Source organism: Mycteria americana, chromosome Z (assembly GCF_035582795.1).
Source record: "Mycteria americana isolate JAX WOST 10 ecotype Jacksonville Zoo and Gardens chromosome Z, USCA_MyAme_1.0, whole genome shotgun sequence".
NCBI classification, from domain to species: domain Eukaryota; kingdom Metazoa; phylum Chordata; class Aves; order Ciconiiformes; family Ciconiidae; genus Mycteria; species Mycteria americana.
Genome location: NC_134396.1, coordinates 49,581,124 through 49,608,854, shown reverse-complemented (window position 1 = coordinate 49,608,854; position 27,731 = coordinate 49,581,124). Strand labels below are relative to the sequence as shown.

General features: G+C 39.5%; 1 protein-coding gene across 3 annotated transcripts in view; it reads right to left on the bottom strand.

The window, feature by feature from the left end:
* Window positions 1-372: 372 nt before the first annotated feature.
* GNE (glucosamine (UDP-N-acetyl)-2-epimerase/N-acetylmannosamine kinase) overlaps window positions 373-27,731 on the bottom strand; it is a 38,715-nt gene continuing 11,356 nt past the window's right edge. For 2 of the 3 annotated variants that reach the window (XM_075488384.1, XM_075488385.1), the window contains 11 exons: window positions 20,002-20,210; window positions 16,662-17,113; window positions 15,379-15,531; window positions 14,700-14,912; window positions 13,919-14,006; window positions 12,622-12,832; window positions 8,880-9,009; window positions 5,536-5,757; window positions 4,357-4,539; window positions 3,571-3,687; window positions 373-2,851 (listed from right to left, as the gene is read on the bottom strand). In XM_075488384.1, the coding sequence (XP_075344499.1) occupies window positions 2,616-2,851; window positions 3,571-3,687; window positions 4,357-4,539; window positions 5,536-5,757; window positions 8,880-9,009; window positions 12,622-12,832; window positions 13,919-14,006; window positions 14,700-14,912; window positions 15,379-15,531; window positions 16,662-17,113; window positions 20,002-20,210 (2,214 nt within the window). In that variant the 3' untranslated portion in view covers window positions 373-2,615. Of the gene's footprint in view, window positions 2,852-3,570; window positions 3,688-4,356; window positions 4,540-5,535; window positions 5,758-8,879; window positions 9,010-12,621; window positions 12,833-13,918; window positions 14,007-14,699; window positions 14,913-15,378; window positions 15,532-16,661; window positions 17,114-20,001; window positions 20,211-24,027; window positions 24,170-27,731 lie in introns of those variants that run through there. The other variant, XM_075488386.1, reaches the window with a different exon arrangement.

Here is a 27,731-nt window from a genome sequence, read left to right as displayed (position 1 = left end):
CAGGTAATGAGAAGGCACTGCTTCTTTAGGCTCTGAAATGCTGATAATACCTGGGGAAAGAGTTCAGCTGTTGTCTTGTGCTTTTGCTCCCCTTCTTCCCTCCCAGTAATGGATATAAAGGCTGGTTTGCCCTCACTGCAGCCCATGAGTTTCATGGTATGGGCTGCTCTAAAGGACATAGGGCCAGCATCCAAGTAACCAGATACCAAAGTACTGCAGATGTTCTGTGAGCATCTGATATTTGCTCCACCTGGGACTGGATACAATTGGGAGCTAGTGTCCATAAAAGCTCTGGTCCACAAAAAAGTGCCTGAAGTGTGAGGGAGGTTTCTGAACAGGGGAGGAAGGAGAAACTAACAAATAAAAACATCATTATGCTATTAAATGCTATTATGCTATTTATTCTTTTTTATTTTATAAATCAAACTTCTCAGGGAAAACTGCAAGGACTTCTGCACCACTTGCACATATGAAGTAGGTTCTTGTCCAGTTGACAGAAAAAACATTTTTCAAAAGCATTTGAAGAACCATTTTCTTAACAGGACTAGACATTAAAGGTGTTTAGAGTAAAACTTTCCACATGTGTTTTAGTGTTTTGTGTTTTCTCTATGCCTGCACCCTTCCTTCAGCTGCTAGAGAAAAACACATCCAGAGTCTGAGAGATTAAAAATATCCTAGCTTCAGGAGGTCTGGAAAGCAAAAGCCTGGTCCCACTTTTAGTCAGGCATTCCTTGTGATGCCAGAGGATGGAAAGATCAAATGACAGGACTCTTCTCTGTTAGAACCTCAATACTGTTACTCCTGACCTGAGCTACCATCACCATAGAGCAAAGCCGATTTCTCCTTCACCTTGGAGCCATCAATCTGGTATTGAAGTTATGGGAATCACCAAGTAAACCAAGACACACAGAAGAAGGAACTAAGAACCCCCGGTGACATAAAGCCTACTACAACTTTGTAAATGGTTAAGAGCCAGTACTTGCTGATTCTGAGAAAAAATATGGTATAGAGGCTGCACAATTATTCCTGGAAATACCAAGGAGATCTGGTAGTGTTTCTGAAGTCTGCTACAAAGATGTGAGTTCTCAGTAAGCATTCCTTGCAGAAGAGAGGTTGAACTGAAGGTGACTTGTGTAGGTTATATCCCAGAATTAGCCAGTAGAATGGTTCACTATACTAACAGCTATTCAGACCAAGATTATTGTACAGCAGAGGGCAGTGATTGCAGAAGGTTGTTTCATTTTGGTTGGAGAAGAAATTCAGCTGTGGAAATAGCCCCTTTTATTCCCCTGTACTACTAAATTACCAGGCTTCTGAGAATATAATCAGTGGTGGCTGAGTTAGGTGTCAAAACAGGCCATTAAATGCAGGACAGAGGATGGTCTTGTGACTGTTGCTCCACAGGTATCTGCTTTCTGGGATAGCTGATCAGTTAGATGGGTCTGTTTTTCAGTTTCTCCTTGTGTCAAATAGCTGCCATTACTACAGTATCTTGAAGTGTGCTAAAAAGCAGCTGGGTAAAGACAGAAGTATATATGAAAAAGGACTAGTTAAAGAAACATAAACCATGGTTTACCTAGGCAAGCCTTCATTGGTATTTTGCATATTTTGCTCCCAGGCTGCTGAATGTCTTGAAGGTAAGGATGAAGCTAAGATTTGACTTTCCATCCTGTGAGCAAAAGAACAGTGTACCCGCAGCCACCAGAAGTGCTAAGGAGATGCACTATGTCACTGTGCAGTGGAAGAGATTTCTTGAAAGGTAGAGACTTTATGCTCAGATGCACCACATAGCTGAATTTCAGCTAACTGGCTACCAAAGAATAAACAGTCCCCTCTCTGCTAATTTGGCAAAGTAGTAGACCAAGTCCCTTGAGAAAACCCCAAACAATAACATTCAAATAATTTACTGTTGGCCATAGCCAGAACACAAAGATGCTTACTGCTATACTTGTCAGTTTCTTTGGACTGCTCTGCAGGCTGTAAGCTCACTAGACCATGATCTTTTTCCTTCATATGCAAAGCTTCTAAAATGGGACTCTGCCCTCTAAAGATGAGGTAATAAGTAACTGCCTCCACCAAGTCCTTCATGAACCACAATTTCTAGATGCAGCCTTTTTGATTGTAGAGGCAACTTCCTCATTTCCACCCAATGAAATTACTATGTGCTATTGGTGATGACATTGTATTTACTTTGTGGGTGGAAGCCTGAAACCTGAAAAGCTGGTCACATTGTAGACTTCTCATTTCACATAGGTGGGAAATGAGATTTGGATCCCCAAATGTTAGCTCTAATTTGACACACCATATACATATTCCCCACCATACATCAACATATGCTTATAAATAATTCAGCTGCACTTAAAGCAACATATGGGCTTACCAACAGAGGTGATTAAAACCAACAGAATTGCACATTAGTTCCTATGAACTCAGATGAAATTTAGGAAAAATACAAAAAGATACCACCTCAATTAGGAAATGCTGAAGTATTCACTAACTATTCAGAACACTACTCTGATTCAGTAGCTGCTCTTGTCAAAGAAAAATTTTGGGCAAAGTATTCCCTCCACCCATTAGGAATTTGAATAGTCCATTTCTATAATTCTTCCAGATACCTAGTATATTCTACGTGTAGTATAATCCAGTACCAGGCTAGCAGCTCCAAGGAGAGCAGGATCTGCTAGATTTGAGACCACCACATCCACAGTTTTAACAGAGGACAGAGCCTGTCGATTTATCACATCTTTGACAGCATTAACATAGTGGCTAGCTAGAACTCCAGAAAGGATCACAAGAGAGGGGTTCATGGTGTGCAGAATGTTCACAACTCCAAGGCCTAATGCTGTCCCAGCTGAAAAGACAAAATAAAAAGAAATTAAGTAGAATACTCAAAGCAGTCCAAACATCAGTTGTTGAAATAGGTCTGTTAGCAACAAATGACACTGTCAGGAAAGTGTTTATTCCTTATGGCAGACAGTTTTGAGTTTATATTATCAGACAATATGAGTTTGCCATTAATTTTTCTTTCAAAGGTAAAAGAAAAAAAGGCAATTTTATTGCACAATAATGCATTGTCCAATGATACAGATGTGAAAGACAAAGCAATGCATTACCACTCTTGTAAGCTAAGAAAAAATAGGAAAGTATTATTCTACCATCTTAGTGCAATCAGCTATGTATGAGGAAGAGGACTGTGTTTAAAGCTAGTAAAACAGTAAAATATCCCATTGTCTTAAATTGCCTTTGCTTGCTCAGATTAGCCATTCACTTGCCTACAATGAAACGTTCCCACATTTGCCAATATGAGAATGTTGAGACCTCACTTTTTTTAAACTGATCTTTGCAGAAACTTTTCATCTTCTCATTTATTTGAACAGAGACTTTTAATACACACTCCTGCTTACATTTCTTCCAACATTTATATTTAACATTTCATTAGCATTAGTAATTTTATATAGAGAGGTCTCTCAACATGTAGAGTTGTGTTTGTAGTGTTATGGTGCACTACCATTTCTGTATCCCCAAAAATCCTATCATGGAAGGGTTCCACACTTTGGGCTATGTTCTCACCTGTTCTGAGAATGCTGTCTGCTTTTGTGTTCCCAAGCTTAGCTGCTTGAATGAGATGTGCAGCGCTAACAACCTCCTCCTTCTTCATTGACATTCCTTCTACTAAAAGCAGATCCTCTGTTTGAAGAGGAGGAGAGAAGCCAAGAGAAAAACATGGTAATGTGGTAAGTCAAGAAATGGAGGGTGACAAACACACAGTTAAGATCTTTACATTTCTTTTACTTGCACAGTGAAGCCTGAACCCTGAGCAATCTGTCCAACCCTGAGTTTAGCCAAAGCGGTCATATCCATATTATTCAGGGAACTACTTGTTGAAGCAGGGCATCAATTAAACAGTTATAGTATGGTAATTCACTAGTCTTGTCAGCCCCAGAAGTTAGTAAAATAAAATATAAATGTTCTCAGATCTAAGACTGAGAAGCTATTGCTGAAAGACAATCACTGTGAAACCAAACCTCACAGAATGCCTGTCAGATTTCCTTACCAGCATGCTTAAAAAGGAGAGACTAAACTCTCCTGCATGGGTCTGGTAATTTTGAGACCAGTGGTTCCAAATGGGGCTTGCCTGGATATTGCCATCACTGAAAAAGAATTGTATTGTACTATGCAGGTTGTCCAGCTCCTGGGTTGGCCATACAGAGGAATCCTGTCTGGCTGCCTGTACACCTGTTCTCATCTCCTCCTAGAAAAAGATGACAGGTCTATTTTTCTTAATATCATCTCTGCAAATTTCTTCCTATACTGCAATTTAATAATCATGGTTTCAAAAATAAAGTATGTAGATACCATCATGCAGTTTCTTAGCTTCTCTCTGTAATGCTATTCCAGAGGCATATGCTTCTATACATCCTTGGCTACCACACAGGCACTCTGGTCCATCTAAAGATACAACAATATGCCCAAGCTCAGCAGCACAGAAAGAACTGCCATGGATCAACTCATGTTGATGAACGATTCCACCTCCAATTCCTGCAAAGATGTGAAAATTTCTATGATTAAAAAAAAAAATTAAAAATCAAATACATTTTTAAAAAGGCTCCACTTCTACAGGACATTCATATTTGCTTATTCTAATACAGGCATGATAAAATATGTGCATCAGTGGTCTTCTATATTGGAAAACAAAAATTACTGGTTATTGAAGAACTCTTCTCTGACACACCTATTAAGCAAGCTTATAGCTCCCTCCTATTCATATGTATATATCAAAATGGTATATAATGCTTCTCTTTTCTTAAAAAGCCTATGGATGGTACTGAACTACTATGACAGCTGGTTTAAGCTTGTGAGTCATGCTCTTTATGCACAAAACTAACCTTTCAAGTGGCCTTGAAATTTTGCATTTCAGACAAGATGTTTTAATGCTGTATTTAGACAGCTAAACCTGTGTGCTATAGAGCCAGGACACTTCAATCTGCAATCCTCTGCTGTCCCTTCCCAAACCCTGGCTGGGGATTCATCAGCTAGTTATTATTGTCACCATTCTAAAGGACTATATGCTTAACAATGGAGAGAAGTTATCCCACATTTGCATTTGAGATATAATAAGCATCATCTCTCATAGTCAGTTGCTTATCTTCTAGATACATATCCTGATCTGACTTGTCTTTCTGCAGCTGGAAGATAATTAAACTATAAAGGTGAAAAAAGCAAAACTATTCCAGCTAATGTTGCTCAGATTTTCCTTATTTTGAAAAAATGGCTTGCCTGCATAGCTGTATCAGCAGAATTTCTTTTATCAAGAAGCTTATACTATGCAAAAGATTTCATTTGCCTGGATAAATTGAAAAGTACCTTAAAAGAAACAAATAGATATAGTGGCAAAGGGATTTTTGGTTTAAGCACCTAATATATTAGGGTTTTGCAGGCACAGTGGTGGTGTTTATGCTTTTAAGATCAGCTGAGCCTCTGAATGATGGTGCTGGTATTTTGACTTTGGGTTTCATTGAACTATAACGTACCCACCTGTACCAGTAATGAGTGTTACAAAATTTTCTACTCCTTTTCCATGACCAAATTTCCTCTCTGCTAGAGCAGCACAGTTTCCATCATTGTCCACCCAGACTGGCAGGTGCAGAGCATCAGATATTGGAGTTCTGAGATCCACAGAGCTCCACTCCTGAATGAGTTTTGTAGAGTGAAGCACAATTCCTTCTCGGGGGTTTACCCGTCCCCCTGTGGAAACACCTAAGTCCCAGAAATACAGGAGACAAAAAATCAAAACTAGGTCCGTGTAAGACTTTAAGTAAAAGATCTATTTTTCTCTTTGCAATGACAAGTATTTTTATTTCTAATACTAGGCTTTGAAGCAGAGCGTGAAAGTAAAAATTTCTAAGTATTACTGGCAGTGCAATTTCTGACATGTAAAGATAATTCATAGAACCATTGCTCTAATCACAATGCACCCAGTATCTTAGGAATAACTAGATGGGTAATGGTTAGTGTTAGTCAGAGAGTTAATGTTCCAACTTCAGGCAAGGTTGCAGCAAATCACTTAATACTTGTGTTTCTTTTTAGTCATGTATGAGAGACATACAATAACAAACTGTACAAAAGAAATTGTTCAGACCATGTAACAGTAGAAGTGTCCTGAAATTTGCTGTAACTCTCGAGGTTTAGAATGACTAAAAATAATCACTGGACTTTGAGTAGTAATTTCTACTTAAAAATACACTGTTACCCAGAAAAACCAAGACTGTGTTCAGAGATTTGTCTACTGAGCAGACTAATGGCTAATAATAGACACTATTAGCCAAACCAGTTTTCTCTAGCTAGAGAGGCATCCAAAGTTGATGGACTCTGTCAGCACCTCTGAAAAGCAGGCCACTCTATTATGGAGGTATTTAGCTCTGGACAACAAAGTTGGAACATTTTCTCTATTATTCTTGTACAGAGATTATATAATTGTGTCCGCTTATCTAAAGATGTTCAGGAAAAAAAAGTCTCATGGTTAACATTATAATAGAAAGCAGCACAAAAGCTACAAGACAAGCAGCTAAATTGAAGCTGTAAGACTGCCAAAAAGCTCACTTCGTAAAGAACAAATCATTTGAGAACCTGTCAGCAAGTACCTAATAGAAATTACATTCCCAATGTCAATCTGTGAAGGTCTCCTTAGGATTCGAAGAACCAACTGTTTATTACAACAAAACCTTACCTAATACTTATTTGCTAACTCAGTAATAGTTTAGTAAAAGATGTCTACTTTTTCTAAATGCTATAATTCTGTAATTGATGTAAACGACTATGGGAATTAGCAAAAGCTATCTCTTTATGCTCTTTTCTCTACTATCGGCTCCAGAAAGGCAACTTAAATACTGCCAATAGCAGTAAACATAGAGCTCTCTCAAGCACCTTTGTGCAACATTTGTGTATAGATCTGGGTCTCCTTTGGTGTAAAGTTTGTGTTTTGTAAAAGTAAAAAAAAAAAAATTCAGTAACAGCTGCTAGTGTTCTTTGGGCCTGATAGTCTTTACTTTTCCCTCATTTTCATAAAGCTGTTTTTAATATAAATGCTTTGTTTTGAGTTAAAAAAATGAACAAAAGTAACAAAATTGAAACTAACTGCAGAGCTGTTGCAATCTAGACTTATTTGATCATCAAGACAAAAAGATGTTGAAAATTATGAATTTTTTTCCACAGTCCTACTTTTTAATCACTTTGCAAACCTGTTTTGTAGTAGTGGGAGTTCTTCAATGGAAGTTATGCTCATGTAGCCCGTATTTTGAGTGCTGACAGCGGTTTATAGGATTAAAATGAGGAAACCACTTTTTATCATTGCTTTCTGTTAGTAGCTCTTTCTCCTTATTCATTTCCAATGGTTATTACTTTTACCCTTACCTGTGATAGCTGGAAGAAGGCCAGTGTTACTGATAAAAAAATCCAGGATTAAGTCCAGCCCTTCCGCTCAGTCTTGGAAGAAGTTCTCCAATAGGAACTCTCCATCTAATGATTATTAGCCCTAACAAAATGACTAGAATCCAATACATTATTCCCATAGGAATTGCATGTCATCCTCTAAAGACAACTGGCAATTTCAGATAGTATTCTGATTCAAATTATGAGTCTGAATGAGGCAAAGAGCAGCTAACAAAAATAGCCAGGTAAGAATTTTCTTATTCTTTAGCACAACTGTTCCCCTCATTGCTCAGTAATTGAACAGTAAGCAATCAGTCACAGAAGGAAGGGGGCTGAAGAATAAAAAGGAATGTAATTCTTTTAAAATGACAAACAAAAGGAAAGTTTTTCCCCCCGTATATAAACCTCTGTAAACCAGTTTATGGTTTCATTATCCTAATAAATGTAACTGACTGTAAACTGTTCTTAGATACCTTCAATAGTGACTACTGCAGAGTTTACCGTCTTTTCTACAGGAACTATGAAGCTTTCAAGATTTAGCATTTGGACACAATAAAATAATCTGGGTCGTTAAGTCATGTGTATTACCCAACAGACAATCTGAAAGATTTGATTTGAAGGTCTGACATATTTCTTCTTATGGCTTTGTATACTTAACATTGTTTTGAAAAATGCTTTTAAAAGGAGTTCAAATTAACTTTTCTTCCTCCTGTGTGATTCGAGTAAGTTTTGGTCTGGAGCAAACCACTTTTCTTCTGGAGCATTTCTCAGCTACAATGAGGATTTTATGACCTCCTTAAAAATCCAGGACACAGTAATTGACGCTTTCATAAATAACTGTAATAGCTAAGACCAAAGCTCCCAGTCATCATTAAACTGAAGAAGTCCTGTCTGTCCTGTCTTAAACACACAGTTTAACTTGGAACGCTACTACAGTGTAAGTAAACCAGACATCAACAAAAAGGTTGCTTTTGTCTCTGTTAGCTGCAAGTTTAATCTAATGTTTTAGCCTTTTTAGTCTGCCCTGGTTAACTGAGGATTCTGCTGCACAGTTGATACTAGCCATAAAGAAAGCCTTACAGACAGTAGAGGAAACTTGACTCAGCTGCAGTTGTTTCAAGAGCTGTTTCAATATATGCTAAGCATCTGACTCACAATTCTGAGACTGCAGGGAGCTTCAAAATCCACAAAATCTATATACCACACATTTTAGATATAGTTTAGATATAACTTAGCAGATTGCTTTCATGGCTGTTACAGACTGGGGCAACTTCAATCTTTATAGACAGCTTCACATTTTCACAGACACTTAAAGTTTTTGTGTTAAGAATATAATTTAAGAGCTTAAAATACACAAGATCCATTTTAGAAAGGTATTTTAAATTAATCAGTAGTGATTGCGCTTCATGTTGAAAAACTTAGATGAAAAGACAAAGTATTTGTTAACTTACCTACTCCCAAAATTCTGCAGTTCACATTTACTGCCTCTGACGCAGCCTCTACACACATCTTTAGAATTAATTCTAGTCTGTCTTCATAAGTTTTAGGGTTGAGCTGGGTATACTTCTTAACTATTTCACCCTAGAAATTAAAAACAACAAAACATGCCCATAGAAGTGTACTTCATGATGAAATTTCTCTTCAATTTAAACTATAGGTCACCTTGAAAATGGAGAGTCATAACTTCTCTCTTTAAAAAAAAAAAAACACACAACAAAAAACCCCAGATGCATGCCTTAGATCTTGGTCCTGCAGGCTGTTCTGTGCAAGATTTCTGACAACTCTGGGGGAGAAGTTTGCAAGATTAGGCATTACATTCTGCTTCTGTAATCAACCTGCCCTGAAATAAAATACATATTTTAAGGAATACATGGACTGTATAAGGAAATACCACAGGAGCTACTGGAACTATTGTTAGGAGTAAACCGTGATACAGCAACGCAATTAAGCTCAATATTATAAAGTGTTAAAAAAAAAAAAAAGAGAGTAGCAATTGCAAAAAAGGACAGAAAACCCATAGTGCTTGAAGAATAAAGTGTTTCCAGTTTGATTACATGAAAGTTTTGCATGGTGTCACAGACATTGCTATTTTACCAGCAGGAGGAGAGCCAGAGAGAAATGCTAGAAATTTCAATGCAAAATTTACTATCCTTTCAGAAATAACTTTTCTTCTAAGCAATTATACTTCTGAGTCACTTGAAATATTTCTGGGTGATGTATGTTGTACGGGGGAGGGAGGGTCCAGGAGGAAGGGATTATTTTCAGCCCTAGAAGTCATGCAGTGGTAATGAAAGCATTCATTATGCATGCCTGAATCTGTGAGTACTAAGGAACTAATCTCAATGTAATGTTAACATTGCAGGATTAGGCCAGGAAACTGCAGCAGATATGCTGCTTAGCAATGCTTATTCTTCCTATTATATCCCCAGTACTCTACAATGTATTTAAGTGAACAGCAGTGTATTAATACAACTAGGCAAAAAGGAGTAACAAAGGCAGTCTGCATGCAACATGGCTGAGTCACTGTTGCCACAATAACTTAGAAAATTCCAATACATCAATGATTTGAGTATTAGATCCCACCATCTCAGCATCACATCAGCAATAGGGTTTGGGGATTTTTATGATGTTTAGCTTCCTCTTCACTTTTGGTTTGGTGGGGGAGGGGAATCAGAGGAAGTTATTTTGGAAGACAAGGCTGCAGCAAACATCATTAGAAGACACAACAGCTTTTAAAAGGAGCCTTTGAAAACTCAGTTATTTTCTTCATGAGAAGAAAATTACACCTTCAACTCTGCCATTTCCTGTTAAATGCTTATATCTGTTGTGTAAATTTGATTATGAAAGTCTGATCCTTTTCGCTCTGACTTGCTAACATTTCAACTTTCATAAATGCCACCTCAAGCTACACTCTGCAAAATGGACAGGTTTTTTTTCAATTCATTTTTTTTCCTGGCTGTGTTGGCAGAAAATGTGGTGTCAATTTTACTTCTAAAAAAATCATACTTTTAAAAGTTTTCTTTAAGACCTTAAAGATCTGCCAGACATCCCCTTTTAAATGAATACAAAAATTCTGGACCGTATCAGGTCAATTTACATAGCCCTTCATCTTTCTGCAGGCAACTTACTTTTCTTTCTGGGTAACTATGTCTAACTGATCTAGTTATCTGGAAGTATGCAGTGTAACAGTAGGAGTAATTGTCCAGTACTGTTGAGAATAAAAGCCAAAGACTTCTCAATGAGTTTTATTCACATCTTTGAAGTGCTGCAGAGTTCAGGAGTTTTATGGGTTCCCTCCCCCCAAACAGGTAGATGGGTATCTAAATGAGGTAAAATTCTTCAGTCTTAACTATCCTTTCATTTATCAACCTGGATAAGAATTATTTCCAATATTTTTACATCATCACCAAGTGATTTTTATCCCATAAGCTTGAAGCTCGCAAGTTTAAATAGAGATTTTGTGGGTTTTTTCATTGATCTGGATAATCAGCTGATGGTCATAGGTGTATTTACTTGTTTCACTATATGATGCCTTCGCAAGAAATCTGGCGCCAGACTGATATGGATGCCATTTTGGTAGCCTCACTTGCTGTTTTTTAAGACTTCAGGTTTTGTTATGTTTGCCAAGTATGAACTTTTCTCTTTCTAATTTAGCTGTCAAACATTTGTAATATGTTGTCTATGGCAGAACTATGCAAGCAATGCATACTTAACTAGCGCTATGACACAGGCAAAGGAAAGCTTCCTACTGTGCCATTACCAGGGAAATGGGTAGAGGAACTTCTAAGCATAGAGACCGTTACATCACACAGTATCCCTAAACCTGAACATCTCTCCATACAGCCTTTAGAAGGCTGTAACTTCAAGCCTATTTCAAATGGGTTACTTTTATAGGAAGAGTGGCACTTCAGACTCAAACTTCACTCAGTCTTTAAAGTCTCTATGAATTCTAGGGTATGTATCAAATTCTACTTACTCTGATGATGGTATTAAACCATCAAGCACCTCTTTTCTTACATCAAAGGACACAGTCAATACAATTAAAAACAACAAACCAAAAACCCTGATAGGAATTTTGTAAGATCATCATACAACTCAAATCCACCACCCTTTTCCAATGCAAGGTCAACAAACTATAATTCAGCTAGTTTTAAGAGACCTTTTTAAACCAGTTCCTACTATTTTGGCAATGAAGACACCATACCCTTCCAGACTATCTATTCCAGCCTTCTCTTGCATTGACAGCTAAGCTGGATAATAATAAAAACTTTAAAATAATTTTCCCTTCTACTGTTTTAATACTTCACTACTCATTCATGCACAAGTGAATCTAATTTTTTTCTTCAGGGAAGAGGCTTCAACATATCTGAAGACTTTCGCCCCCACCCCCTCCCAGTCAGTTTCCTCTTCTCTAGACTAAACAATTCTAGTTTCTTCAACTTTTCCCTGTTTTCCACATCTGTAATAATTAATGTGGTTTTTTCTCCTGATTCTCTCTCCAATTGGTCTACATCTCTGTGGTGTAATGCATTACAGTGAACACTGTTCCAGTTGAGGGTCGGTACTGTCTTACTGATTATGCTTCTATGCAGGAAGATACTGAGAATTTTTTATTACTGGCTGTTCTTCTCTTGGTAGAAGAGATGCAAAATTTCTGTATCCTGTACCCATCCACCATAAACCCACCGCTCTCCGTCAGGAAATTGCTTTGTTAGATGCTCGTTGTTGCTCAAAATGGTTCTGTGTGTCCATTACATGGCTGTGTAAGGCAGCAGGGAAGTAAAAAGACCGCTCTTGGAGCCTTCCCCTTTTTTGCTTGACATATAAAAAGTGGCAGGGTGAACTGAGTCACCTTTCACAGGGAAACCAACACACCCAAAAGTTGTCCTGTTCTTCAAGGTCTGTATGAATTCCTGCAGGGAGGGAGCAGCTAGGACCATGCACTAGCAAAATGGGCTTTGCTAGTTTAGCAGCAACCTTACAAGAGCAAGCCAGCAGGCAAACGGTACCAAGACTGTATGAGAAGTGCAACAAATGAGGGAAAATCTACTTTACCCCTCAACAGCAAAAGCCAGTAGGACTGCTTTGTTTTGGAGCTCTTTTGCATCATAAGCCCATATCCCCACTGTAGGAACAAAACCACAAAGCCCAGTGGAGTTTGCAGAATATCTAAAAGCACAACAGAATATTTACCTTCATACTGACAATTGCTACTCGGAGATTTGTTCCACCTAGATCCACAGCCAGAGCACTCTGTGTCTCTAGAATATGGTCAATATCTTGAGAGATATTATCTTTGACAGGAGGAAAACAGAATTTCTTTTGCAGTGGCTCTTTGAGGTCAATAGATTTGAGGAACTTCAAAATCCTTGGAACAGCATTACCATCTCCATATATTTTTGAGCTATAATATGAAAAAAAAAAATCAATTTAATTGGAAATAACACTGCAATCTATAAGGTTCTTTATGTGACAGAAGACTGTAACACTGTGTCATTACAAAATTATGATATGGTTACTATGACAATACTGCAGCTCACACTACTCAAGTCTTTCATGGGATATGGTAGATAGTGTCAGTAGTTGGAAGATCACACAACAGATTGTGCAAGCTGGGCATTAGTTCCATTTTGGAATACGAAACATGGAATGTAGAAAACTGGAAAGCTAATGATAAAAAAAAGAAATTAAGAGTTTAATGAAAAGACTCACGTAATAGAGCTCTAAAATTATGGAAAGTTTACGTATGTGCTACATGTCCAGACAAGATGTACTTATCACACAGATGACAACTACATAATAATAAATGGTACCTTCATGTCAGTTTGCAACATATAAGTCTGGCTTTAAAATATCATCATACATGGTGTCAGACACTTGGTATGACAGAATTCAGTTTTATTACTCTACTGAGGTTCTTAAGAAATATACTTTTGATTCTTGTTCTTAATTAGACAAATATTATCTCTTGAAGTTTATAAGAACTTATACGTTAAAGAACTGAGGGTCAATGCTGTATGGCTGAAGAATAACGAAAAGCATCTTCCTATAATCCTGCAGCTCCCTTGGAAGCTTGCACTCAGGACTCTCTACGTTTCATGCCTGAGGTCAATCCAGCTATAAATCAGGCACAAGTCAGAGGTAGGCAGACAGGGTGTTCTCCCCCATGCTGCACCTATGGAACAAGCTCTCTTAATCACACTAGTCTAAGCTAACATATTAATTTTGTCCTCTTGACTTTCTGTTGGATGTTAAATTACTAGTTATATCAAAACATTACTAGTAACATTTTGCTCTACAAATACTAATCTGCATACTGGACATTGCACTATGATTCTGAATGAGGCATGTGAAATGAAAAGTAATTTGTAACCTCAGACTAGTGCATTAAAAGCACTCCAATCAAATATGATGAACCACCTCAGGACTAAATGCCTTTTACTCTACTTCTTTAACATCCCCTCCAATGAAGCAAGATGAATGTACTTACCATGGATACTGTTTACCAAACTGCAGCTGTAGAGCATGCAGAATCTTATCCTGTGTATCAGCATCACGAACATGAAGAACATTTTCACCTAGATGACAAAAGTTAACACAATAGGACAAGTCAGCTCCTCAAATTACATTTGAGGATAAGAACTACTTTAGAAATTAATAAATAATTGTTTTTGTTTCCTCTGAGCAGGAAAGACTCCAGCCAGATTGACATTGCTCTTCATCAGTTATGTGCCTGCCTTTGCTCCCAATAAAGCAATGGTGACTCCTATGATACGCTGTCATGCATTACAAAACACTAGAGAGTAGAATATTAGCCTTCAACAGAATTCTATTATTAAATTTAAAATGCATGAATGAAAACAGGGTAAATGGCTATTTGTGTCATATCTGCATATCTGTGAAATGCCACAATAGTTACTTCCTGAAGTGGTGAAGAGCTCATATTTTTTAAAGTGAAATTTTAATAGATGTCAACCATCAAACTAGCTATAAAGGAAAACAATTAGTTCCCTATTTTGCTAAATGGAATCCACTGCAAATGGAGATATATTTTAACTTGTCTATAGATAAAAGCCTCATTACCTTACATAAAACACACAAGCAGCACTAACATGATACAGGATTAACCAGCAAAGCTTTAAAATAGGTCAAAAATTATGTTGCACTGATACTGCAAGATGGCCTCTGTCAAGCATTCATTTTACTTTATCCTGTGGAACAAAAAGACCTCAGAATCATGAGGAAATTAAAGTACTTAAGCAAACATGTACCTGTTTCTCTTCCTGTCTGACGTGTCCCCAGGTTGATGACAGGTGTACCAAACGCTCCCACCTCTCTGACACCACAACTGCTGTTACCAATCATACAACCAGCATGAGCAACTAGCTGAATGAACTGGTCAAATGGGACATGCTTTACTGCCCGAAAATTGGGATGATGTTCAATGCCTTTCTTCCTCATCACCCGAACCATCTCTTTGCTTCCTACAGAAAAAACAAGAGGCAGAATAAATGATTCAGGTTCTATTGTTAAACTGAAAGTCCAAACACGCAAAGGAGCTAATAGCTGTTCACTAAGTTGCCAGCTCCAAGTTGGTTTTGTTCTCTTTTTATCTTCACAGTGTAAGTGACAGAGCTGGGAATGCAAGCCCAAGTTTGATCCAAAAATCTACTGCAAAAATCTTTTTATAGTTTTTAGTTAGTTTAAGAGGCACTAATATTGCTTCTACATGTCACATGGTTTCCCTTCATCTTCCTCCCCACACTGAAAAGCTGAAATGTCTTCCAGCAATGTGAACATGCGAGCTGCAGTGGATGCACCTCATGGTGAGACCATCCAGCTATTTCCATCTGGCTGGAGGTTCTGGGATAAAAGCACTCCGTAAGAACCAATGTACACTTTAAAGACAATCTGTTCTGTGTCCGTCTGTCATGAAGGTATTTTACTCACCTGCATCCACATTAGGGAATAGAACAAGTGTTCTCTTGTTGAAGGAGATGAGTGCATCTAGTGTCAACTCAAACATCTTTATGGAATGTTTAATATCTGTGGTTACAGGATGCTGCAGAGCAACTATATAATCTCTGGTTTTGACATCTTCACCTGTCCAAATGGAACCCAAGAGAAGTTTTTTTATTGGCATAGAATAGTAAGAGGAAGGGAGGACATACTTTTGAAACTACCAATATGAAAGCCTGAATAGTCAAGGCACTGAATGGGATATCTAACACAAATTTCAATGTTACAATAAAACTCAAGGTAGTACCAGGAGGATCTAGTTTCTTATTTGCCTCTCTAAGCAAGTCTTATAACTTTAGAGACCACTACCTAAACCCCAGGAAACTGTTAACTTGCAGGCCTACATCTAAAGCTTTGCAAGACTATACCAGGGTCAAGAGCCTGTTCTCACATCCGTGTAAACCTGGAATAACATGAAAGCCCTGAAGCTGCTCGGGTTTTCTGTCAGTTCTTCATCCTCAAGCAAAGACTTCATTGCCATTGCTTTAAAAAAGTCATACTTGTTTTAGTACATTTGATAAAAAAGTTTATCTGCAAAATATTCACCTATTGATCTAAGAAGATTCCAGCTTCCAACTACGCAGGTTAATGGAGATTGCTTTGTCAAAGGTAAAAAGCAAACACAAAACCGCATTGTTTACAGGAATTATTTGTAAGTAAATGAATATGAAACACCAAAAGCCTTTGGCATGTGTTGCCCTGTTGCAGTGCATTCCTCAAAAGAACATTCATAATATAAATTCCCTTTGACTTTTTTTAGATTAGCCCTGAACAGCTCCGATTCTATTTAAACACATCCTTTACACCAAAATAACTGTTCTTATACGACTGTTCTGTTTTTAAATTGTTCAGTTCAGAGAAATTACCCATTTAAGGAGTCTGATTTGGCAAAAGGACCGGATGTGTTTACTAGGACAGATTTGTAGCTTTCCAGCTATACATGGTAGAACACAGATCAAAAGAAAAAGAAAATGTAGAAAGAAAGAAATACTAGATACTATTACCAAATATACTAGTTTTTTGAGAAGCAGTATGATGCTTGATAATCATCTCCAATTAAGCAAACTTAAACTCACTAGCAAGAAGTCCGTCTGTTTCTTTCCTGTACTTTTCTGAGAGCCACTGGTCAACAGACCCCACAGACTGATAACCTAGTTACTGAGTTTGTCTAGTGTTGAAAGTCATATGAAAAACATAAAAAATGGACTGCTTACCTAGCCACATGCGTATAATACTCATGTAGTCCTTATTTTTGGCAGAGAGAAGCTTGTCATATGAGGGACAGCCCGCTAAAAGGATGCGGTCATGGTCTTCACACATGGCTATCAAATGCTGCTCTGCACTCCTTGTGCAGCACACGTGGTAATGGGCCAGTTTGGTTATAGCGTGTCTGATAGAGTCATCAATGGTTCCACTCACTTCCCCACCTTCAATGTGAAGAATGCGAATATTCATCAGGGCTGCAGATGTGGCTAGGGCCAAAGCATCAAATCTGTCCCCATGAACTATCATTATGTCAGGTTTCAGGCGGTTCAGGACATCCGGTAACTTGACTAATGCAAGGCCCACAGACTCCACCATAGCTGCCTCATCCTCCCCTCTCACAATGGTGTGCAATCTTGTATGAATATCGAAGTCATCTTGTTCAATCATACGATAGGTATTACTGAAGGTAAGAGGAAAAGGGTTAGAGTAAATACAACTTGGTTTTACAGCAACATAGCTTGACGAAATAACTGCATATTAGAATAGTCGTACTGGGTTTGAGCAAAGGCCTGCTTATCACATCTCCTTCATTGAGGAAACTAGTTTTGAAGATTTTAACAGAATGTTCTCATCCATATGAAGATCTTCCCTCATATTCCAAGCATCAAGTTTTTCTAGACACCTTTAATGAGGAGCCTTGCTAAATGTGTTCTGGAAACCCTCAGAAATCAAACTCTTTGTTCATGTGTTTGCAGAGCCTTTCAGTGAATAGGTATGGCATGATTTCCTTTCAGGAAAGGTATGTTGACTCCTCACCAATATACTGACTTTGCTGGACAAATGTTTAAATACAACAGATATGATGCAAATCGGAGGCCTGTATGTTCAAGGAAAATATCTTGCAGTTAGCATCCGTTTTTCAGATTCTGTATTTGAGTTGTACCAAGACTTATAGACTTAAGAAATCACTGCACAAAGAGGCCTTAAGTTCAAAGGAAACATGCTTTTGCTCTAAAGAAAAAAGGTTTTCCACGCATAGTACCAGCTTCATTCCATAATAAGAAAGTTAAAACATTCCTTGAATACTGAGAATTGTTATTGTTTACAGTTACATATTTGAAATATAAAAGATCATACATCTGTATAAGATTACCTGTCTTCCACATTCACTAAGCCTGACCTAAGTAGTCTGCACACTCTGGCTGGAATAAGAGAGAAAAACCCCAGAAGTTTTCCAATTTTGTCTTCAACCCATCTGACACACTCACTGTCTTATTCAAAGGATTACACTTTTAAACTGATTTAAATCAGATTTAATTTTCATTAAATCCACTCTGCTACTCACATTCTGCAAATGAAAATTGCAATCTGCAAGCTGAGCAAAGACAGCAAAGAATATAAAGTGCTCCAACTGAAATAAAGAAGCAATCTCCATTCTGTGTAACTAAAGAAAATCCTATATATGTACTCAATTCTGCTCACTGCTGTTACAGACGGGATATATGCCTACAAGTAACCTGTCAGGTAATTTGTTTTTTTTAAAAGGCAAATCCTTTTTATGCGACTGAGTGAAGCAGCTCAGATTTTTATAACATAAACTGCATTACATTTCCAACTCCATTTACAATTACTCTTCATAGACCTGCCTTTTTCCCTACGATGTGCATGTATCTCAAAAAACTTTCTTCTCTTTTCTTCTATATTCTTTCCTTTCTGAAAGGTCAAAATCTAGGGAGCAAACAAGACTGCATTTTTGGTGTTTTGTTTCTTTTACTATCCTCCAAACGTTTCAGTAAGAAACATTTCACAGGATCACTATCATATGAGTTCTGCTACTGTTGATTACCCTACTGAAATCACTGGAACAGATACGTTTTGAGGACCCACTAATTCTCTAGGATCCCCCAGATTAAGGAGTGTAGGGCTAGGTCCCAAAAAAACCCCTAAACCGTACCAAGAAGACTTGCCACAAAGCAACTAACAGCAACAACATTTGTCAGATCAAAATCTCTATTACTTTGTGCATTACAAATCATTTACATCAGAAAGACAAGTGTTAAACACCTTGGAATTGGAAAAGTAGTATTTCATATTACTTTGCACAAGTCTTGCAGACAGCAAAGGGTTCAGGACTACAGAAAAATCAGGGCCATGTTTCTCCTCTTCAGCAAATGAAATGGGATTACCTTATGTCTCCAATCAGACAGGATGCAATTCAAGATGCTAACCTGGCAAGAAGTTTGATTGGGATTTTTTGTTTGTTTTTTTCAAATCAGGTTAGTTTTGTGGTGTTGAATTCCCCTTGCCATGTCATGTTATTAGATGGAAACAATGTCCAGTACAAAGCAAGGAACAGAGCACTATACTGAGAATGGGCAGCAGTGGAACTTCCTGTCTTAGTAGTTTGAGATAATATAACTTCCTCACACCCTAACTTATAAAGTGCCAAAATTTCTTGTTGGAAAGTGCAAAAAGTGTCTTTACTTGGAGATATGCATAACATTTCTAAAAGCTCAACAATGCTGATATACTGCAAGCCTTATGCTAAAGTCTGATTTTGACTTGTGAAGTAAGCATTTTCCTATCTATTTCACTTACTGGGCCCAATCTGGTAAATGCAGCCTGAGCAAAACCAACCAAACAACCACAACCCCAGCAAGAATATGCATGCTGTTCCTTCTGCCTTTTCCCCAGCAAATAGGAGAATATTCACCTGCGATGTGGGAAGTCCTTCCAAAGGAAGGGATTTGGACCAAGACATTCCATCCTCCCAGGCAGGTGATCTGGCTGCTTAGTTATAGAGGGAACCCTAATCTCTCCTGCAAAACCATACCTAATATATCTATCAGTTATTCATTTTGTCAGGAAGAGACAACCACCCTTTCCTTCCTCCACAATCCTGGAAGTAAGAACTAACAGTATTCCCTAGGATATGGAATATGTAAGTACTTCTCCAATAACTATGCAAAGTGGAAGAGCTGCAACTTAAAATGACTGAAGATTATCTTTTCTCTGTGAAAATTAAAAACTGTAGCACATTTTCATTCAATAATCACTGGATTCTTAGGGAAATCTGAATTAATTGAGTTTCTCACTTCATATAGTCTGTGATCCTGTTGATCTCAATTACAGCATTTACAAAACTTTCTAAAATACCAAGATTGGTTGAAAAAAACGCAGAAATATGCAATCTCTGAAGGAGCTGCAAAATGAAATAAAATCTGAAAAAATAAATTTAAAATTTTGTTCTGTACATTCACGATGACAAGGATTTTGTTACCTAACATTCATGATGTTATTGCCAACATCCCAGAAAAAGATTGGCAGAGATACAAAAATTCACCTTACCCATAATCATCAATCAGGTGAGAACCAAGCACTACGACATCAAGCTCAAAGAACTGTGGTTCTGCCTTAATACCAAACATAATGGGAGCTAATTTTGAATAATCAGCACGGTTGCAAGTAGCAACACAAACACGAAGTTTGTGGTTGTTTCCATTCTTCTCCATGACTTCTTTTTGCTTCTGTTTTGAAAGATTCTTGAAATACACTTCCTGAAATAACAGGGGGGTAAAAAAAAAAAAAAGCAGCAGCATTAATAGTAATCTTTATAGAAAGTAAATGAACTGGCATACACAAGTGCAGCCCAGAATTGTGGACACATACTAACTCATCCATTGATAACAGACAACAGATACCTTACAGTACCTATAATTAGGAGATTTTAGAAAAGGAAAGATTTTTTTTTTTAGTTAAAAATCACTTATTTATAGAAATAGAGGTATTAAAATTAATACATAAAAATTCTGTATAAACAATATTTAAGTATTATGAATTTCAACTGCAATTAAACAGTAAAATTACTTTTTCCTGTTCAGATGGAAACTTCTTTATAAGTGGAAAAATTATTGATGCCTTACTAAATGAAAGAAAAAAATATCATATTCCAAAACCACACAATGGCACAATCTGCTAAAAGATACATCCACTGACAGACTCTGTGAACAAAAAGAGAAAGTTTTTGCCTGAGTCAGTTTACTTATCTCTTAAACACACTTTGGTGAGGCAAAGTGAGTTAAACATTGACTTCTAAACCCTTCCATACTATTTTGTAGGCCAAAGTACATCAAGATATTCAATAATATTGGGTTACAATAAAAGAACAACTTGTGGAGACAAGCAGATGAATAAGAATGATGATTATCATCAGGCAATTTGGAGGCTATTGGAAAGAAAAAAAAAAAAGGGTTTCTGACAATTGAAATGCCATGGAAACCCAGTATTTTTACAAGCAACATCAACAGTTACTGTAACAAGACGTTTTCTCTAATCCCATTTTACAGCTTGTTTAGTAGCCTATTAAACTATGTCATCATTTTTAATGTTTACCTATCCTCTGTTTACCATTTTACCTTGCTGGTTTTTGGTAGTTGTTTTTTTTTTTTTAATGTAGCAATTGGAAAAAACCTTTTAAAGAAAAAAAAAAAGCCTATTAAAAAAACATACAGCAGTAACTCCCCCAAAATAACCCAAATTCGCTCTCCCCCCCCAAACAGAAACTACTAAGTTGGTAGCAGAGGGTATCAGACCAGCTATTTATGTTTTTTGTTGTTCTCCTTCTGAAAATAACTGAATTTTAAGTAAGTACCATTCTTTCGGTATGAAATCTAATGTTATGTCAGATTTTTACTCCAGTTTAATGGCAAGTAAACTTTTTCCACATTAATGCACAAGGATTGCTCATCTCTGACTCAGAGCAGTATCAATCTCTCTACTGGTTTTGACAGCTAGGGAAGCTCTTTCCGAGATGCTGCTATGCAAGCATGACAATACTGACATCCAATTTCATGCTCCTTTTATATTACATTTAAATTTTTTCAGTAAATTTTTGAAAGAAAGGCTATTGTGACATCCCACTCTTATGAAACTTACAAAATTCCGTAACTTTTCAAAGATTTCCCTATTTTTAACACAGATTAGTTCAGGTTTTAGCACACATAATGAAACAATGTTGTGGTATAATAGTCATGTTAGATAGATCAGGAATCTATCCCAAGTTATCAAAGGTAAGAGACATTTCTAGTCTCCTCTTACAATCCATTATGGCTCTGGGCTCTGCAAAACTATGACCAGCAGTGATATTTTTTGCTAGTTTAACTACAACAGCCATGATTCCCGAGAGAGTAGTTTACATTACCTTTCAGAATGAAACTGAAGTGCCAAAAAGAAAAGATGGCTGCTGTGACTAAACTCATAAGAAATGGCATTTCTCATTTACTCAAGGAAAGCAGCTATGGCTATGCCAATCAACTTCAGTAGAATAGCTACAGCCTGGAATTTCAGCGTTTGATTACTATCATGACAAATTAAGCTCAGTACTATGGATTCAGCCATAAAGTAATAAATATTATCTGGTTTACACTGAGCCCCTTCATTTGAATTTACATTTGAACCTTACTTCAAAAGTAGTACGCTAACTAATTACTGGTTTACCCTTTCAAAGGGTCAGGTGATAATCCTCCAGGCAAACTAATTATTTCCTCATGCTGAAAACGCCTGCTGTTATATGCGTATATGATGGCTGTTTTAATTTAATCTTCTCTTTCTTTTTGTCCAACAGGCTTGAAATATTTTAAATGTATGTAAGAAATTCAGTACCTCATGTTGAAAATGTAGAGAGAGTACTTTGCAGAATTTCAGATGCTGTATAAAGGTAGGTCAGAGTAGTACTTAGTACCTAGTCATTACTAGGTGGGACTAGTAATCTTCACCAGAAAGGAGAAGAAATAAAACACTGCTCCATGAAGGACTACTTGAAATAAGTAATCTGTAGTTGTTTTGGTCTACTGCTCTTCCATACCCTATCTTAAAGCTTTTAGACTATTAGAAGTTCAAGGACTTTTTAAGACTGGGGATTTCTGGGCCAGATTTTACAGCAACCAAGTAGCTACTGTTTCCATTAGCAGTCTCAAGTGCATAAGACACCCCTTCATCAGCATTTCACAAACAAATGATACCACCTGTAGACTCTACATTCACATTTCTAAAGTGATTATTTTCAAAATCAAGAGCCTGGAATACTCCTCTTTACAATCTCTACACTCTGCATATGCCCGCGTGCTTGTGGAGTCATCCAATCTTCCCGCTTGCTTCGTATAGGCTATTCTGCCCAAAACTCTTCCCACACCATGTACTAGTATGCGTATTCATGCCACCCATGGCGCCATTGCTTCCATATCGCGTCTATGCACACGCATCTGGGGCCTGTTCCTGCAGCCCTATGCAGGTGACCATATACAAAAGTCTTTCAACAGCACCCTTGAACACTTCTGTGCGAGTGGAAAAAGCATTCTCGCTATCACCCTGCATATTTGTTTCTTGTTATCACCCCGTGCACATATTACCCTGTGCTTCGGCGAGAAACCCTTCCCACCATTTCCCCTCACGAATAAGATCAACCTCTTCACTGCCCCCCTTCCTTCTATGCATGTGGGATCACCCATTCTACACCTCCGAAGTATATTTATTATTATAAGCACGTTTATTACCCAAGTGCCGGGTCTGCCTTTCTGTACCTCCTTTGTTCCACACCTGCAAAGTACTGTTCCTGCTGTACACCCCCAATACACTCTAGCACACACATCTGCACAGAAAACCCTCCTGCCACCCAACATGCATGTGTGCACACATCCGTGTGCGGGGTCCTTTCCTCTATAGGCCGCTTAAAGCCACATATGCAAGTCCAGTCCTTCAAGACGTCTCCAGTGCGCCGAAGCGCACACGTGCCTTTCTGTGGACAACCCGTCCATTCTCCCGACGGGCACGCGTACACACCCGCACCTACGGCCATCCTCTTTGTTCTCCGAAAGGACTCATGCGTACCCCGCCACCTGCAGCAGTCACAGGCCCCTGCATCTCCCCAGGACGCAGACATGCCCCGGCAAGGCCGTTCCCGCCGAACTCCCCCCACCACAGACCCGGGCACTCAGCCCCCGCGCAGGCCCACGTGCCTCATGCCCCGCCGCACACGCCTGCGCGCGCCCTGCACGCTTCGCCCAGCACCCACCCTCGCAGCAGCGCCCCAGGCGCATGCGCGCCCCGCCGGCCTCCCCCCGCCCCAGCCCCACGCTGGCCGCGGCGCACTACAGCGCCCACGCGCAGCGGGCGCAGCGCTTCCCGCCCGACGACGCCGGGGCGCGGCCACCAGCGGCTCTGCAGAGCTCCCGCTCCCGCCCCCGCCACCCGGGCCGTTAGCCGGTGCCGCGCGCCCCTCCCGCCCGGCAGCACGACCTGAGCGGCCCCGGTCCCTCTGGGCGCCCAGACACCCCGCGTCGGCCGGGCCTGGCCAGCGCGACCCTGCTTCGCGGTCACCTCACTCCCCGCCGAAGCCGCCGCGGCGGCGCTGGAGCCGAGCGCATCAAAGGCCGAGCCGGCAGGAAGGCCCCGCCCCCAGCAGGGCGGTCCCGCCCCGGCCGCCTCAGCGGAGGGCTGGGGGAGGGGCGGTCCCGGGCTGCCGGCAGCCGCGCCCCCCGCTCGGAGCTGGCCGCGGGGCTGCGGCCTTTTCTACTGGCCTCGCACCACCGACCTACTGTCGCGGGCGTCTTCAGAGTGACGGGGCAGGAGCCGTGAGCGGCGTCGAGCTGGGTATCTCCCTGACGAAGGGCTGAGCACGGGGGCTGTCCGTGGTGGTGGTTGCAGGGTCATATACTGCTTTGCCTTCATAACGAGGAACCGCATCCTTGTGTCAGGACAGCCTCTTACTGTCGGTTTATATATGGAATAACCTGATGCAATATGCATAGGAGGAATCCAGTTAAAACTGCTGAATGACCTCACAGCTCCAGTGGGGATTACCATCGTGTTAGGAGCTTTTAAAATGAGGGCTGTCTGAAAACTATGAACTGTGAGGTTGCCTGTAGGAGATGCAAAGCGAGAACAGAAACAGCCCATGGCAATGCATGGAAGTATAAGGAGGTTGCCTGAACTTGCAGGCTGTGAGGAACTACAGCCCTTTACGATTAGAGCACCTGCCTGTAGCTCATGAGGAGTTTCTGGGCATGCTGCAGAATTCTATTACTTTAGTGTTAATGCAGCCAAGAATGCCTCCATGTCCTTAAATCCTGTTGACTTCACTGGCATGTGACACAATCAAAGAAAGCTGTTAAACGAGCTGTCAAGTATTGTTGATCATCTGTGTGTTTCAGTTGACTGTAAAAGAGATGTGTCTTGTTTTCTCACACTGGATGTGTTTTGGAGTCAGTGTTGCCTCTTATTAGTGAGATTACCTTGACTTGGATCCTAATTCAACACTCTAGGCACCATGTGTAACAACAGCAACCTATGCCCACTATATTTTGCTATGGAAGCACCTAAATAAAATGTTTTGGTAGCTCGTGTTACACAGTCCTAGTAAAATGAGAATTCTTCACCATTTTTCTCCCTCTGATAGATCTCATATTTGTGTGGCTGAAGCCTGACAGTCTAATGTGGTAGGGCCAGCCACCTGATCAAGCCTGTGCCACATTCAGCTGTTTGGTACCTGTACTCTGACACAGTTTTTCAGTCCAAATTGTATCTTTGTTCATCCATATAATTAATACCCGAGGTGTATCAAATCCCTTCTGCTTTTGCCCTCTACTTCGCAGAAAAATTAGCCTTAATAGTGACTCCTGTGTCTGACATTCCTAAAAGAAAATAGATGCAAGGAATGGGAGTGGTTGCATTCCTGTCCTTTACTAGGGAGAAAAAGTTGACTTTTCTAGCATTTACGAATATTTGTTTAGAAAGGCTTTGAGGAACAAATACTGAAGTCTTCAACTAAAAAAAGATCTTAAATAGGAATTATGGAAATGTAATTTAAAAAGTAAAGTAAAAAATCTTTAAGACTTGGCCTAGAGAATTTAAAATTCTGAATTTACTGTTTCTCAAGAGAGACAGAAAGAACATCTTATGGTGACATTCATAAAGTCCTCAGACAGCTGTGGTCCCATGAGTCACAGCTCCTCAATGCCTCAGTGTTTTGAGAATATTGCAGCACACCCACTTCTCAAATTACCGGGGATCTTAACGTTAAATACTGAGTAAGAGCAACTGGAAGGCACCTTGTAAGCAGACGTAACCAAAATGATTAGTTCATTCTTTGTAACTAAACAACATAGAAATAGGAGCAGGTTAGACAATGCTTTAATATTGTGTTTGTACACCTATGGCTATGGATATGCTACTATGCCCAAAGACAATTGGACAAGGAGTAGTACGGACATGCTGCTATGTTCCCAGTACAGCCCCAGCCCATCTTGACAAAGAGTCGAGGGTGGTTAGAATAATTGGTTTGTGTTAAGGGTGCCAAATCATTGTCAGGGACCATGCACCATGAAGAAGGGAAGCAAGTTACATAAGCAAGGTGGGATTGCACATGCCCATAAGAAGGGGTCAACTAAAGGACACACCTGTACGACCACCAAGGACCAGCAGAAACCCCCACAGAAGCCCCTTGGAGCTCAAGGACGCATGCGTAATGACCACGCGAATATGGTAATTAGTTCTGGGAAACAGAATGAATATGCATGATCATTCCGGGAAATTTGATGCATATGTATGTAATTGGACAATATAAGTTTTGGTTGATGCAACCTGCGGTATGCATGCTAGGTGGAACGATCCCCCGTGCATCCAGCGCCGTAATAAAGAATGCCTGCTTCTTAATACTATATTGGTTTTAAGGCGTTTGATTCCCGATTTCGGTGACAGTTTTGGCGACCCAGGTGGGACCCGGCTTCTGAATTTTGACGGATCCGAGGGATCGCAGGACCTCCAGCTGGCACCGAGGGATTCTTGGGGAGAACCTCTGATCCCTGGACTGAAGAATTCTGAGCAAGATCCCCTGGGACAAGGTAATAAGGCATTCTTCTAACAGGCAACAGAACTCTAGGTAGGACGTGGGTTAGAGTCTCACTCTGGGCAGTACGTGGGGTTAGTCCCACTTTAGGTAGGACGTGAGTTAGAGTCCCACAAAAGGTAGGACGTGGGTTAGAGTCCCACTAAAGCCTGCTCGTAAGGCACGGCGAAAGCTACGCAGGGTTGGGCTAAGAGGTATCTCGGTTTGTAAGTCTCTGCTAGGCGAAAGCCTGTGGAGCAGGGCCCAAGGGGGAGTCTTCAACGGGGGTTTGAAGTCTCCAAGGTTGGGATTTCTGGCAGGGGGCTGGAATCCCAGAGGGAGCTCCAACAAGGGTTGGGGTCCCTCTGACTTGTGCTTGTGATAGTGCACAATCACAAGCACTAGTCGTTTGGGAAATGGGTACATTTCCGAGTAAGAAACCCATCCCACGAAGAACACCTTTGGAATGTTTTTTAAAACACTGGAAAGATCTGGGGGGTGATCCTTTGACTCGAAAACAATTAATTGAATATTGCAATCATTGGTGGCCAATGTATACTTTGGAAGGTGGGGAGAAATGGCCAGAAAATAGTACATTGTGATATGATACCATCTTGTAATTAATGTTATTTTGCAAAAGGGAAGGTAAATGAGATGAAATACCTTATGAGGTATTTATTTTTGTTTTGAGAAATCATCTGGAGTGGCAAAAACAGTGTGGGATTATCCAGTAAGATTTTATGGCATTGACTTTGGAAAAAAACAGGGAAGGAATAAGAGTTTAAGATGATGTTGCTCTGCCTGTAGCATTGGAAAAGGGAATGTCCCAAAGTGAGAGAATTGGATCTTTCACTAAAGGCAATTAAGTTGATGACTCTGAATGATGAGGACTGAAGGAGACTGGGGGAGTCAACCCCAGCTGAACGCCTGGTTACATTAAAGCTGGGGAATGATGAAGTAGAATTTTTAGTTTATATAGGGGCAACATATTCGGTATTAAATATATGCAAAGGGGGGTTTAGTCATAAAACTATAAGTGTTGTTGGGGCAACAGGGCAGAAGGAAAATCAGCCGTTTTTACAACCTTTGAAATTTGAATTGGGAAAGCAATGGGTAACTCATCAATTTTTGTATATGCCAGAATGTCCATCATCTTTGTTAGGAAGAGATATATTGAGTAAATTGAATGCACAAAATA